This window comes from Haliotis cracherodii, unplaced genomic scaffold (assembly GCF_022045235.1).
Source record: "Haliotis cracherodii isolate W230 unplaced genomic scaffold, xgHalCrac1.p SCAF_5, whole genome shotgun sequence".
Lineage (NCBI taxonomy): Eukaryota > Metazoa > Mollusca > Gastropoda > Lepetellida > Haliotidae > Haliotis > Haliotis cracherodii.
The window spans coordinates 69,164,134-69,179,384 of NW_027266308.1; the positions used below are offsets into that span (position 1 = coordinate 69,164,134).

Here is a 15,251-nt window from a genome sequence, read left to right on the forward strand (position 1 = left end):
TTGAGTCTCACATGAACAATTTGGGTGACACAAATAGTTAAATTAGTGTCGGTAATGCTTGAAAAATGCTTTTCTGGATTCATTAAAAAAATATGAGTTATGGGGCTATGAAAATGTACATTGCATCAATGTACTGTTTTAGGAGTATCTATAGTAATCTCTGTCATAAGTTTCAGATTTCCTCCTGTTACACGTCATCATCATGACCTACATCACAAGGCAAACAAACACCAAAACTGACATCCAGGGAGCACTGACAGAACCAGAGGCTTCCTGCTCCATGTGACAAAAGTATGTGTGAGAGAACCATAGGCTTCCTGCTCCATGTGACAAGAGTATGTGTGAGAGAACCATAGGCTTCCTGCTCCATGTGACAAGAGTATGTGTGAGAGAACCATAGGCTTCCTGCTCCATGTGACAAGAGTATGTGTGAGAGACGCTATGGCTTGAGTCTGTACATAGATAGCCAGCCGTACCTCCTGCATGGTCTTGTCTGCCTCCCAGCTGTCCACCAGCGCCGCTGTAACACACATCACACTCACAGTTGCGTCTTGTTACCACAATGTTCTAAATCTGACATCATTAAATTGAAAAAAATGCATTTATTACCATCCCCTCTGCAAAACTACTGCGTCGTAAACATATGGACATATCTAGATGTAATAGATTCCTCTCCCTAATATACATCGAACATTCTCATACAATGTATGCTCCCTCTTGTAACAGCATGGCGATCATTCCGGTGATCAGCAAATGTGCACGCCAACCTTATGAACTATATAAACTGTTCTAAAGACTGACAGTGTTTGTTATGTGGAGTCACCACACTAGAACTAGAATAGAAGTCAACAGTTTGAAACTAGTGGTCAAAATCATCTTCAAGTACACACTGAAATGTAAACCATTTCACCAACATTCACACACCCTGTCCGTGTACCGACTCGCACTCCTCCACCTCAACAGGGACTTCACACACCCCAGCAGTGACCTCACACCTCACCCCCAACCCAGCAGTGACCTCACACCTTGCCCCCCCCCCCCCCCAGCAGTGACCTCACACCTCTCCCATAACCAGCAGTGACCTCATACCTCCCCCCCCCCCGAGCAGTGACCTCACACACCTCTCCCATAACCAGCAGTGACCTCACACTCCTCACACCCCCAGTGACCTCACACACCTCTCATAAGCAGCAGGGACCTCACACTCCCCCCCCCCCCCCCCCCCCCCCCCCCCCGCCGAGCAGTGACCTCACACACCTCTCCCATAACCAGCAGTGACCTCACACGTCTCCCCCCAACCAGCAGTGACCTCACAACTCTCCCCCAACCAGCAGTGACCTTACACTCCTCACCCCCTACCCACACACCTCACCCCCACCCCAGCAGTGACCTAACACTCCTCACCCCCAACCAGCAGTGACCTCACAATCCTCACCCCAACCTAACAGTGACCAAACCTCCCTCCCTCAACCAGCAGTGACCTCACACTCCTCACCCCAACCTAACAGTGACCTCACACCTATCCCCCACCCCAGCAGTGACCTAAAAATCCTCTCCCCTACCCCAGCACTGACCTCACACACTCCCTTAGAGTGACCTCACACCCCTCTCCCCCATTCCAGCAGTGGACAGACTGATGTGATCTTGAGTCCCTACCTTTAGATTGGACAAGTTCTTTCTGTAGCCGCAGTGTGGCCTCCTCGTTGATCTCCATCTGAGACTGGATGTCCACAATGTCAGCCTCCAGCTTCTTGCAACTCTACAGACAGGTAGTCAGTTGTCAGTTAAGTCAGTTGGGTTTTACAGGATTGTGAAGAGTTTTGATACAGCTTAATGTGAGGTCATACAGATCACATTTACAACTCATTAGCCTGGGTATGGTGTTGACAAACATTGGTTCATAACTAGGACAAGCTGTTGACTCACCACTCACCTCCTGAAACCTGTGACTCACCACTCACCTCCTGAAACCTGTGACTCACCACTCACCTCCTGAAACCCGTGACTCACCACTCACCTCCTGAAACCTATGACTCACCACTCAGCTCCTGAAACCTGTGACTCACCACTCACCTCCTGAAACCTCCAACTCACCACTCACCTCCTGAAACCTGTGACTCACCTCCTGAAACCTGTGACTCACCACTCACCTCCTGAAACCTGTGACTCACCACTCACCTCCTGAAACCTCCAACTCACCACTCACCTCCTGAAACCTGTGACTCACCACTCACCTCCTGAAACCTGTGACTCACCACTCACCTCCTGAAACCTGTGACTCACCACTCACCTCCTGAAACCTGTGACTCACCACTCACCACCTGAAACCTCCGACTCACCACTCACCTCCTGAAACCTGTGACTCACCATTCACCTCCTGAAACCTGTGACTCACCACTCACCTCCTGAAACCTATGACTCACCACTCACCTCCTGAAACCTGTGACTCACCACTCACCTCCTGAAACCTATGACTCACCACTCACCTCCTGAAACCTGTGACTCACCACTCACCTCCTGAAACCTGTGGTTTTCCTCCATGACTTTCTTCAGCTTGCTGCCCTCCCGGTAGATCTGTTCCTCGGTGCCCTGCATCACTTGGCAGTGAGTCTTCATCTGCGCCAGGAACTCCGCCCGCAGCTGCTTCAGGTCTTCCCGCAGCTTCATCTGCACACAGTCATCAGCTGCATTGTAGCTAGTCAACTAGAGCTATACAGTGATGTCAACCATCTGTCCTTGTTTTCATCATCCTCATTGTGACATTTGAATCCAGACATCAGTTTATCTAAAGCTACAGACTAAGCTGTCCTATTCCTCAACAATCAAATATATCACTCAACTGTTTACTGGGATAATCAGATATTTCAGATATATAACTAAAATATACTTGACATATTATGAGAATAATTTTTGTGTACCGTGATGAGATAAAAATATCTTTATCAATAGTGGAGTACGAACTACAATCAAATAATGACTTGATGTATTGGTTAATCCAGGTGGCACTGTGGTCTCATACTGGATCTCCTCTTGTCTCTACAGATGACGTGATCTATTGGTTAATCCAGGTGACACTGTTGTCTCATACTGGATCTCCTCATGTCTCTACAGATGACGTGATCTATTGGTTAATCCAGGTGACACTGTGGTCTCATATCATACTGGGTCTCCTCTTGTCTCTACAGATGACTTGATCTATTGGTTAATCCAGGTGGCACTGTTGTCTCATACTGGATCTCCTCTTGTCTCTACAGATGACGTGATCTATTGGTTAATCCAGGTGACACTGTGGTCTCATACTGGATCTCCTCTTGTCTCTACAGATGACGTGATCTATTGGTTAATCCAGGTGGCACTGTTGTCTCATACTGGATCTCCTCTTGTCTCTACAGATGACGTGATCTATTGGTTAATCCAGGTGACACTGTGGTCTCATTCTGGATCTCCCCTTGTCTCTACAGATGACTTGATGTATTGGTTAATCCAGGAGACACTGTGGTCTCATACTGGATCTCCCCTTGTCTCTACAGATGACGTGATCTATTGGTTAATCCAGGTGACACTGTGGTCTCATTCTGGATCTCCCCTTGTCTCTACAGATGACTTGATGTATTGGTTAATCCAGGAGACACTGTGGTCTCATACTGGATCTCCCCTTGTCTCTACAGATGACGTGATCTATTGGTTAATCCAGGTGACACTGTGGTCTCATTCTGGATCTCCCCTTGTCTCTACAGATGACTTGATGTATTGGTTAATCCAGGAGACACTGTGGTCTCATACTGGATCTCCCCTTGTCTCTACAGATGACGTGATCTATTGGTTAATCCAGGAGACACTGTGGTCTCATACTGGAGCTCCTCTTGTCTCTACAGATGACGTGATCTATTAGTTAATCCAGGAGACACTGTGGTCTCATACTCGAGCTCCTCTTGTCTCTACAGATGACGTGATCTATTGGTTAATCCAGGAGACACTGTGGTCTCATACTGGATCTCCTCTTGTCTCTACAGATGACTTGATGTATTGGTTAATCCAGGAGACACTGTGGTCTCATACTGGATCTCCTCTTGTCTCTACAGATGACGTGATCTATTAGTTAATCCAGGAGACACTGTTGTCTCATACTCGAGCTCCTCTTGTATCACAGATGACTTGATCTATTTGTTAATCCAGGAGACACTGTGGTCTCATACTGGATCTCCTCTTGTCTCTACAGATGACGTGATCTATTAGTTAATCCAGGAGACACTGTGGTCTCATACTCGAGCTCATCTTGTCTCTACAGATGACGTGATCTATTAGTTAATCCAGGAGACACTGTGGTCTCATACTCGAGCTCATCTTGTCTCTACAGATGACGTGATCTATTAGTTAATCCAGGAGACACTGTTGTCTCATACTCGAGCTCCTCTTGTCTCTACAGATGACGTGATCTATTAGTTAATCCAGGAGACACTGATGTCTCATACTGGATCTCCTCTTGTCTCTACAGATGACGTGATCTATTAGTTAATCCAGGAGACACTGTTGTCTCATACTCGAGCTCCTCTTGTCTCTACAGATGACGTGATCTATTAGTTAATCCAGGAGACACTGTGGTCTCATACTCGAGCTCCTCTTGTCTCTACAGATGACGTGATCTATTAGTTAATCCAGGAGACACTGTGGTCTCATACTGGATCTCCTCTTGTCTCTACAGTTGATGTGATCTATTAGTTAATCCAGGAGACACTGTGGTCTCATACTCGAGCTCCTCTTGTCTCTACAGATGACGTGATCTATTAGTTAATCCAGGAGACACTGTTGTCTCATACTCGAGCTCCTCTTGTCTCTACAGATGACGTGATCTATTAGTTAATCCAGGAGACACTGATGTCTCATACTGGATCTCCTCTTGTCTCTACAGATGACGTGATCTATTAGTTAATCCAGGAGACACTGTTGTCTCATACTCGAGCTCCTCTTGTCTCTACAGATGACGTGATCTATTAGTTAATCCAGGAGACACTGTGGTCTCATACTCGAGCTCCTCTTGTCTCTACAGATGACGTGATCTATTAGTTAATCCAGGAGACACTGTGGTCTCATACTGGATCTCCTCTTGTCTCTACAGATGACGTGATCTATTAGTTAATCCAGGAGACACTGTGGTCTCATACTCGAGCTCCTCTTGTCTCTACAGATGACTTGATGTATTGGTTAATCCAGGAGACACTGTGGTCTCATACTGGATCTCCTCTTGTCTCTACAGATGACTTGATCTATTGGTTAATCCAGGTGACACTGTGGTCTCATTCTGGATCTCCTCTTGTCTCTACAGATGACTTGATGTATTGGTTAATCCAGGAGACACTGTGGTCTCATACTGGATCTCCCCTTGTCTCTACAGATGATGTGATCTATTAGATAATCCAGGAGACACTGTGGTCTCATACTGGATCTCCTCTTGTCTCTACAGATGACTTGATCTATTGGTTAATCCAGGTGACACTGTGGTCTCATACTAGATCTCCTTGTATCACAGATGACGTGATCTATTGGTTAATCCAGGTGACAGTGTATTCTGTGTACATCACATGTGTACTCACCTGGGGGGCCCCCATGTCCTCTTTGTCTCGCTTGCTCTTCTCTATTGCATCTTCTAAACTCATCTTCTTGTTCTTAAAGGCTGAAGCACACAAGACATTCATCAAGTCAATCACAACACAGGACAGTCATCAAGTCAATCACAACATTGGACATTCATCATGTCAATCACAACATTGGACATTCATCATGTCAATCATAACACAGGACATTCATCATGTTAATCATAACACAGGACATTCATCAAGTCAATCATAACACAGGGCATTTATCAAATCAATCACAACACAGGACATTCATCATGTCAATCAAAACACAGGACATTCATCAAGTCAATCATAACACAGGACATTCATCATGTTAATCATAACACAGGACATTCATCAAGTCACTCATAACACAGGGCATTTATCAAATCAATCACAACACAGGACATTCATCATGTCAATCAAAACACAGGACATTCATCAAGTCAATCATAACACAGGACATTCATCATGTCAATCAAAACACAGGACATTCATCATGTTAATCATAACACAGGACATTCATCAAGTCAATCATAACACAGGACATTCATCATGTCAATCACAACACAGGACATTCATCATGTCAATCAAAACACAGGACATTCATCAAGTCAATCATAACACAGGACATTCATCATGTCAATCATAACACAGGACATTCATCATGTTAATCATAACACAGGACAGTCATCAAGTCAATCATAACACAGGACATTCATCATGTCAATCAAAACACAGGACATTCATCATGTCAATCATAACACAGGACATTCATCATGTCAATCATAACACAGGACATTCATCATGTCAATCATAACACAGGACATTCATCATGTTAATCATAACACAGGACATTCATCAAATCAATCACAACACAGGACATTCATCATGTCAATCAAAACACAGGACATTCATCAAGTCAATCATAACACAGGACATTCATCATGTCAATCATAACACAGGACATTCATCATGTCAATCAAAACACAGGACATTCATCATGTCAATCATAACACAGGACATTCATCATGTCAATCATAACACAGGACATTCATCATGTCAATCAAAACACAGGAAATTCATCAAGTCAATCATAACACAGGACATTCATCATGTCAATCAAAACACAGGACATTCATCATGTCAATCATAACACAGGGCATTTATCAAATCAATCACAACACAGGACATTCATCATGTCAATCAAAACACAGGACATTCATCATGTCAATCACAACATTGGACATTCATCATGTCAATCACAACACAGGACAGTCATCAAGCCAATCACATCATTGGACATCGCTGAAACGATGCTACATAAAATCATGTGTGACAAAGAGTAACATCATTCTCAATTGTTTGTGACAATCAGTTCATGATCATATGTCATCACATTGCTGTTGGTTCCTAACATGGAACACAATCAAACAAATTGGCGTGTCAGCATGAAGGAAAAATTAGGATTCTCTGTGGGAATTACTGAAAATAATTTCATCCACATACGGTCCCCGATGGGAAATGTTAATAACTTAGAGGTTAGGTACGAATATCCATCCAAGTTGCCTGCCATCTCACCAACAACGTCCTTCTTCATCTTGTCGTAGCCCTCTGACCTCTCCTCAAAAGTCACCTCCAGCTGCTGAAACACTGGCATCTTCTCACTCACTTCCTGGGACTTGTTCACTTGGTCTGTCTCCATGGAAACTATCTCTTCCTGTAACAGAGTGAGTGAGTGAATCTCTGTATCCTTGTGTTACACCTGCAATCTTGTGTTACACTTGTATCCTTGTGTTACACCTGTATTGCTGTTACACCTGTATCTTTGTTTCATCTGTATCACTATGTTACACCTGTATTTTTGTAACACTGTATCTTTGTAACACCTGTATCCTTGTTACCTCTGTATCTTTGATACACATGTATCACTATGTTACCCCTGTACCTTTGTGTTACACCCGTAGCTTTGTGTGAAATATATAGATATAGGGTCTCTACCCTGATCAAGGAAAGAGTATTACTTTCTATCTGTTCATTTCCCTTGATGAAAAACCACCCAGTCATTTATGTTATACCTGTATGATATATATATTTGTTATACATTTACAAAATATTTCTGTTATACATTTACAATATATTTCTGTTATACCTTTACAAAATATATATTTGTATTATATCTGTAAGATATTTAGATTAGTGTTACACCTGTACGATATTTTTGTTATACCTGTACAATATATTTGTTATACCTGAACGATATATTTGTTATACCTGTACGATATATTTGTTATTCCTGTACGATATATTTGTTATACCTGTACGATATATTTGTTATTCCTGAACGATATATTTGTTATACCTGTACGATATATTTGTTATACCTGTATGATATATTTGTTATACCTGTATGATATTTTTGTTATACCTGAACGATATATTTGTTATACCTGAACGATATATGTGTTATTCCTGTTCAATATATTTGTTATAACTGTACGATATATTTGTTATACCTGAACGATATATTTGTTATAACTGTACGATATATTTATTATTCCTGTACGATATATGTGTTAAACCGGAACGATATATTTGTTATACCTGTAAGATATATTTGTTATACCTGTAAGATATATTTGTTATACCTGAACGATATATTTGTTATAACTGTACGATATATATTTGTCATACCTGTACGAAATAATATTTGTGTTATATCTGTACAATATATTTGTGTTATACCTTTATGATATACCTCTATGTTAAATAAATTGTGTAATACTTGAATGATATAGATTAGTCTCATACCTATAAGATAAATAGATAAGTGTTATACGTGTATGATATATATACCAGTGTTATACCTGTACAGTATGTAATTGGGTTATACCTGTATGATACACAGTAAAACATGGTTATAATGAACTCAAAGGGACCACAAATTTTAGTTTGTTATAACCGTAGTTCTTTATAAGCATAAATACAGCAAATCGCTGGGACCAAAACCCAGTTCATTATATCCGCCAGTTCGTTATAAGCGTGTTTGTTATAAACATAGTTTACTGTATTAGTGTTACACCTGTACGATATATAGATTAGTGTTATACCTGTACAATATATATTAGTGTTATTCCTGTATGATATTCATGTTATAACTCTAGGGTATCCCTGAATTATGTACCATACAACCTTTATACAATCACTTCCGTCTTAATGTCCATTCCTGTTCTTGCTGTTATTGATGTTTTCGTATTGGTAGTGTCACAGTAGTGTTATGGTGATGTTACAGTGATGTTACAGTAGTGTTACATAATGTTAATTGCTGTGTTTAAATGCTCCCCACCGTGTCCTGCTGTACACAATACACCACTGTCACCTGGCCACCTTCTTACCCTCCGGTCCTTGCCTTCTTCATAGAACTGTGCTGGTGTCTGGTACACAGGAGATCCCAGATGGGTGTACAAGGGGGTGTATCAGTACAAGTAGATGTATCAGTACAAGGGGTGTATCAGTACAAGGGGTGTATCAGTACAAGGGGGTGTATCAGTACAAGGGGATGTATCAGTACAAGGGGATGTATCAGTACAAGTAGATGTATCAGTACAAGGGGTGTATCAGTACAAGGGGTGTATCAGTACAAGGGGATATATCAGTACAAGGAGGTGTATCAGTACAAGGGGGTTTATCAGTACAAGGGGGTGTATCAGTACAAGGGGTGTATCAGTACAAGGGGGTGTATCAGTACAAGGGGGTGTATCAGTACAAGGGGGTGTACCAGTACAAGGGGATGTATCAGTACAAGGGGATGTATCAGTACAAGGGGGTGTACCAGTACAAGGGGGTGTACCAGTACAAGGGGATGTATCAGTACAAGGGGGTGTATCAGTACAAGGGGATGTATCAGTACAAGGGGGTGTATCAGTACAAGGAGGTGTATCAGTACAAGGGGGTGTATCAGTACAAGGGGGTGTATCAGTACAAGAAGGTGTATCAGTACAAGGGGTGTATCAGTACAAGGGGGTGTATCAGTACAAGGGGGTGTATCAGTACAAGGGGTGTATCAGTACAAGGGGATATATCAGTACAAGGAGGTGTATCAGTACAAGGGGGTTTATCAGTACAAGGGGGTGTATCAGTACAAGGGGTGTATCAGTACAAGGGGGTGTATCAGTACAAGGGGGTGTACCAGTACAAGGGGATGTATCAGTACAAGGGGGTGTATCAGTACAAGGAGATGTATCAGTACAAGGGGGTGTATCAGTACAAGGAGGTGTATCAGTACAAGGGGGTGTATCAGTACAAGGGGGTGTATCAGTACAAGAAGGTGTATCAGTACAAGGGGTGTATCAGTACAAGGGGGTGTATCAGTACAAGGGGTGTATCAGTACAAGGAGGTGTATCAGTACAAGGGGGTGTATCAGTACAAGGGGATGTATCAGTACAAGGGGGTGTATCAGTACAAGGGGGTGTATCAGTACAAGGGGGTGTATCAGTACAAGGGGTGTATCAGTACAAGGGGGTGTATCAGTACAAGGGGGTGTATCAGTACAAGGGGGTATATCAGTACAAGGGGGTGTATCAGTACAAGGGGGTGTATCAGTACAAGGGGTGTATCAGTACAAGGAGGTGTATCAGTACAAGGGGGTGTATCAGTACAAGGGGGTGTATCAGTACAAGGGGGTATATCAGTACAAGGGGGTGTATCAGTACAAGGGGGTGTATCAGTACAAGGGGGTGTGACAGTGCAAGGTACGGACAGTCCATGTTTACATACATCCCAACTAATACTTGATAAAAGTCATCTTGCAATGTACACTGCTATTGGTACACACAACAGGCAACATGTATAGAATTTCAGTAACAGTAGTATCTGCATTAGGCAATAATACATTATCAGATTTTCTTTCCTGTTTGCCTCACTTACCTATAGTCTAGATGAAAATAAATCGCCTGACATTATTTGATTGTCCCCAAGTACCTACAGATGAAGAGCCAGACAAGCTTGTGATTGACATCCTGAGCATCAATCCGTGATGTCAATCACTGGATTGTCTGGTTCAGACTTGATTACTTACAGATTGCTGAATCGGAATATTCCTGAGTGTGGTGTTAAACAACAAACAGATGAAGAAAGAACAATGTGGTTCCCTTCTATCTTCATGTTGTTTACCACAGCATCCCTGCTTCCTCTCTGTCAACAGTGGGTGAACACAGATGCCTGTCTTCATCAGCTTGTTCAAAAAAATATACATGAAAACTAAACCTGCCTCTTGCCTCAATTATTGAATACATATGAATGAAAATATACTCAGCATCACTATTGCAGGTTCACCTAGGTATGTAGAGTGGTATAGCGCTCTGGTGAGCCACTCTAGAATGGTACACCGCTCTACAATGGAATGCCGCTCTAGAAAGGTATGCCACTCTAGAATGGTATGCCACTCTGTAATGGTATGCCATTCTGGAATGGTGTGCCGCTCTAGAATGGTATTCTGCTCTAGAAAAGTATGCCACTCTAGATTGGTATGCCACTCTGGAATGGTATGCCGCTCTGGAATGGCATGACACTCTAGTAAGGTATGCAACTCTAGAATGGTATTCTGCTCTAGAAAAGAATGCCACTCTAGAATGGTATGCCTCTCTGGAATGGTATGCCACTCTGGAATGGGACACCGCTCTGGAATGGCATGACACTCTAGTAAGGTATGCAACTCTAGAATGTTATGCCGCTCTAGAAAAGAATGCCACTCTAGAATGGTATGCAACTCTGTAATGGTATGCCGCTCTAGAATGGTATGCCGCTCTGGAATGGTATGCCACTCTGGAATGGTACGCCGCTCTGGAATGGTATGCCGCTCTAGAATGGTATGCTTCAAGTCATGATGCCATGGATGTCCACAAAAACAGAGTCAGGATAAGAAATAACATCAAATACATCAAAATTATTGTGATAAATATTGACCAAACTTATTAGATAATTAATGCAGAATCCCTTTGTCAAGTCAATTTTATTTCAAATTTCGGTTTGAGAAAAAAAGATCAAGAAAATGATTCAAACTCCCATTATTTTACAAAGCATGTTAGACATTGAGAACAGACCCAAGACTTGTTATAGAGAAAGAGAGACCCCCTCCATTATTCCTCAACAGTTGTTGTAAGGCTTGACTTGTCCCATGTACTCACCTCTCTACCTATACAGCCACACCCGAAATATACCCGACACCCTGATGACACACATAGCTGAAGTTGTATACACCCACCCACATGAAATATACCTGACACCCTGATGACACACATAGCTGAAGTTGTATACACCCACCCACATAAAATATACCTGACACCCTGATGACACATATAGCTGAAGTTGTATACACCCACCCACATGAAATATACCTGACACCCTGATGACACATATAGCTGAAGTTGTATACACCCACCCACATGAAATATACCTGACACCCTGATGACACACATAGCTGAAGTTGTATACACCCACCCACATGAAATATACCCTACACCCTGATGACACACATAGCTGAAGTTGTATACACCCACCCACATGAAATATACCTGACACCCTGATGACACACATAGCTGAAGTTGTATACACCCACCCACATGAAATATACCCGATCACCCTGATGACACACATAGCTGAAGTTGTATACACCCACCCACATGAAATATACCTGACACCCTGATGACACACATAGCTGAAGTTGTATACACCCATCCACATGAAATATACCCTACACCCTGATGACACATATAGCTGAAGTTGTAAACACCCACCCACATGAAATATACCCGACACCCTGATGACACACATAGCTGAAGTTGTATACACCCAGCCACATGAAATATACCTGACACCCTGATGACACATATAGCTGAAGTTGTATACACCCACATGTACAAAGTCTGACTTACCTGTGTCGATGCATCCCTGACTTCAGCAGTTGTTTTATCCTGAGAACACTACGTATGTGTATCACTACATCACCTTCAGCCTAGTGGGGACTACATCACCTTCAGCCTACTGGGGACTACATCACCTTCAGCCTACAGGAGACTACATCACCTTCAGCCTAGTGGGGACTACATCACCTTCAGCCTAGTGGGGACTACATCACCTTCAGCCTAGTGGGGACTACATCACCTTCAGCCTAGTGGGGACTACATCACCTTCAGCCTACAGGAGACTGCATCACCTTCAGCCTAGTGGGGACTACATCACCTTCAGCCTACTGGGGACTACATCACCTTCAGCCAAGTGGGGACTACATCCCCTTCAGCCTAGTGGGGACTACATCACCTTCAGCCTAGTGGGGACTAAATCACCTTCAGCCTAGTGGGGACTACATCACCTTCAGCCTAGTGGGGACTACATCACCTTCAGACTACAGGAGACTGCATCACCTTCAGCCTAGTGGGGACTACATCACCTTCAGCCTAGTGGGGACTACATCACCTTCAGCCTACTGGGGACTACATCACCTTCAGCCAAGTGGGGACTACATCCCCTTCAGCCTAGTGGGGACTACATCACCTTCAGCCTAGTGGGGACTAAATCACCTTCAGCCTAGTGGGGACTACATCACCTTCAGCCTAGTGGGGACTACATCACCTTCAGACTACAGGAGACTGCATCACCTTCAGCCTAGTGGGGACTACATCACCTTCAGCCTAGTGGGGACTACATCACCTTCAGCCTAGTGGGGACTACATCACCTTCAGCCTAGTGGGGACTACATCACCTTCAGCCTACAGGAGACTGCATCACCTTCAGCCTAGTGGGGACTACATCACCTTCAGCCTAGTGGGGACTACATCACTGTCAGCCTACAGGAGACTGCATCACCTTCAGCCAAATGGGGACTACATCACCTTCAGCGTACAGGAGACTGCATCACCTTCAGCCTAGTGGGGACTGCATCACCTTCAGCCTACAGGAGACTGCATCACCTTCAGCCTAGTGGGGACTACATCACCTTCAGCCTACAGGAGACTGCATCACCTTCAGCCTAGTGGGGACTACATCACCTTCAGCCTACTGGGGACTACATCACCTTCAGCCTACAGGAGACTGCATCACCTTCAGCCTAGTGGGGACTACATCACCTTCAGCCTAGTGGGGACTACATCACCTTCAGCCTACAGGAGACAACATCACCTTCAGCCTACAGGAGACTGCATCACCTTCAGCCTAGTGGGGACTACATCACCTTCAGCCTACAGGAGACTACATCACCTTCAGCCTACAGGAGACTGCATCACCTTCAGCCTAGTGGGGAATACATCACCTTCAGCCTAGTGGGGACTACATCACCTTCAGCCTACAGGAGACTGCATCACCTTCAGCCAAGTGGGGACTACATCACCTTCAGCCTACATGAGACTGCATCACCTTCAGCCTAGTGGGGACTACATCACCTTCAGCCTACAGGAGACTGCATCACCTTCAGCCTAGTGGGGACTACATCACCTTCAGCCTACAGGAGACTGCATCACCTTCGGCCTACAGGAGACTGCATCACCTTCAGCCTAGTGGGGACTACATCACCTTCAGCCTACTGGGGACTACATCACCTTCAGCCTACAGGAGACTACATCACCTTCAGCCTACAGGAGACTGCATGACGTCTAGCTCACATGCTTACTGACTGAATATCCAATATCAATAAAGTCGGACATGATGAATAGTTGTATGAAGTGTATCAAAACTCCAAAGCTCACATTCTGTTAATATTATACATGATTTGTGTATATACCACAGTCATCTATAATTTTCAAATAACTAAGCAAATTCTAGCCGCCATCTAACACTAATTCAAACTAATGTTGTTCTACATTCTGTATTCAAAATGGCTAACGTGAGGTTGTGGGTAGAGAATTCAAGACATAAATGACCTGACTCAAGTTTGTCACAAGAACACTTTTTGTCATGTATGATACACGTGACCTATAAATGATAACTCCCATCCAGTGCTGGCTGCTACACTGATCTACTGATCAAATTGCAAGTATGTTATATATTTTTCTTTAAAGTATAAAAGATGAAACCAACATGTTTGTATAATAAACTATAAAAACTATAATCCTATGATGTATTTCTGTCATCAGGACATGATTGCTGACATGTTTTTGAGAAGATGTGCAAAAATGTTGGTCCTAGCTGACCTGGCCTTGACCTTACCTCCATTGTTGTTTTCTTTGCATGTATGGCTGAGAACATGTCTTTATACTTCGCCTCCAGCGCGCCCAGTTCCGCTTGCATTTTGTGAATCTCCTCCTCATCTTTCCGTATGTCCTTCTGAATCTGGGCACCCTTTAACCAACACAGAATATGAAAGTTCAACACAACGTGACACACCACCTCCTTGTCTGAACTCCCCATGGGGATACTGGATGAGAACAGGACCCCAGCATCCTTAGATGGAAGAAACAACCAAATGGATGGGTGGTCAGACATGGTGACTTTGTTGATGGTATGTCATCGTACCCCAATGGTGTGGATCACTGTTCACAAAATCAATCCCTGGGTTGTCTGGTCTAGACTTGATTATTGACATTATTGTCATATGTCTGGGATATAACTGAGTGAGGCGTCAAACAACGACACAGTGTGTCTGA

General features: G+C 43.4%; 1 protein-coding gene across 2 annotated transcripts in view; it reads right to left on the reverse strand.

Annotated features, from left to right (window-relative positions):
• LOC139442901 (coiled-coil domain-containing protein 175-like) overlaps positions 1-15,251 on the reverse strand; it is a 38,958-nt gene that overhangs the window by 5,090 nt on the left and 18,617 nt on the right. Inside the window, exons 17-22 of one of the 2 annotated variants that reach the window (XM_071223809.1) lie at positions 14,815-14,946; positions 7,197-7,335; positions 5,592-5,671; positions 2,515-2,667; positions 1,657-1,759; positions 477-520 (exon numbers count right to left, since the gene is read on the reverse strand). In XM_071223809.1, coding sequence (XP_071079910.1) covers positions 477-520; positions 1,657-1,759; positions 2,515-2,667; positions 5,592-5,671; positions 7,197-7,335; positions 14,815-14,946 — 651 coding nt within the window. The remainder of the gene's footprint in view (positions 1-476; positions 521-1,656; positions 1,760-2,514; positions 2,668-5,591; positions 5,672-7,196; positions 7,336-14,814; positions 14,947-15,251) is intronic. The other variant, XM_071223810.1, reaches the window with a different exon arrangement.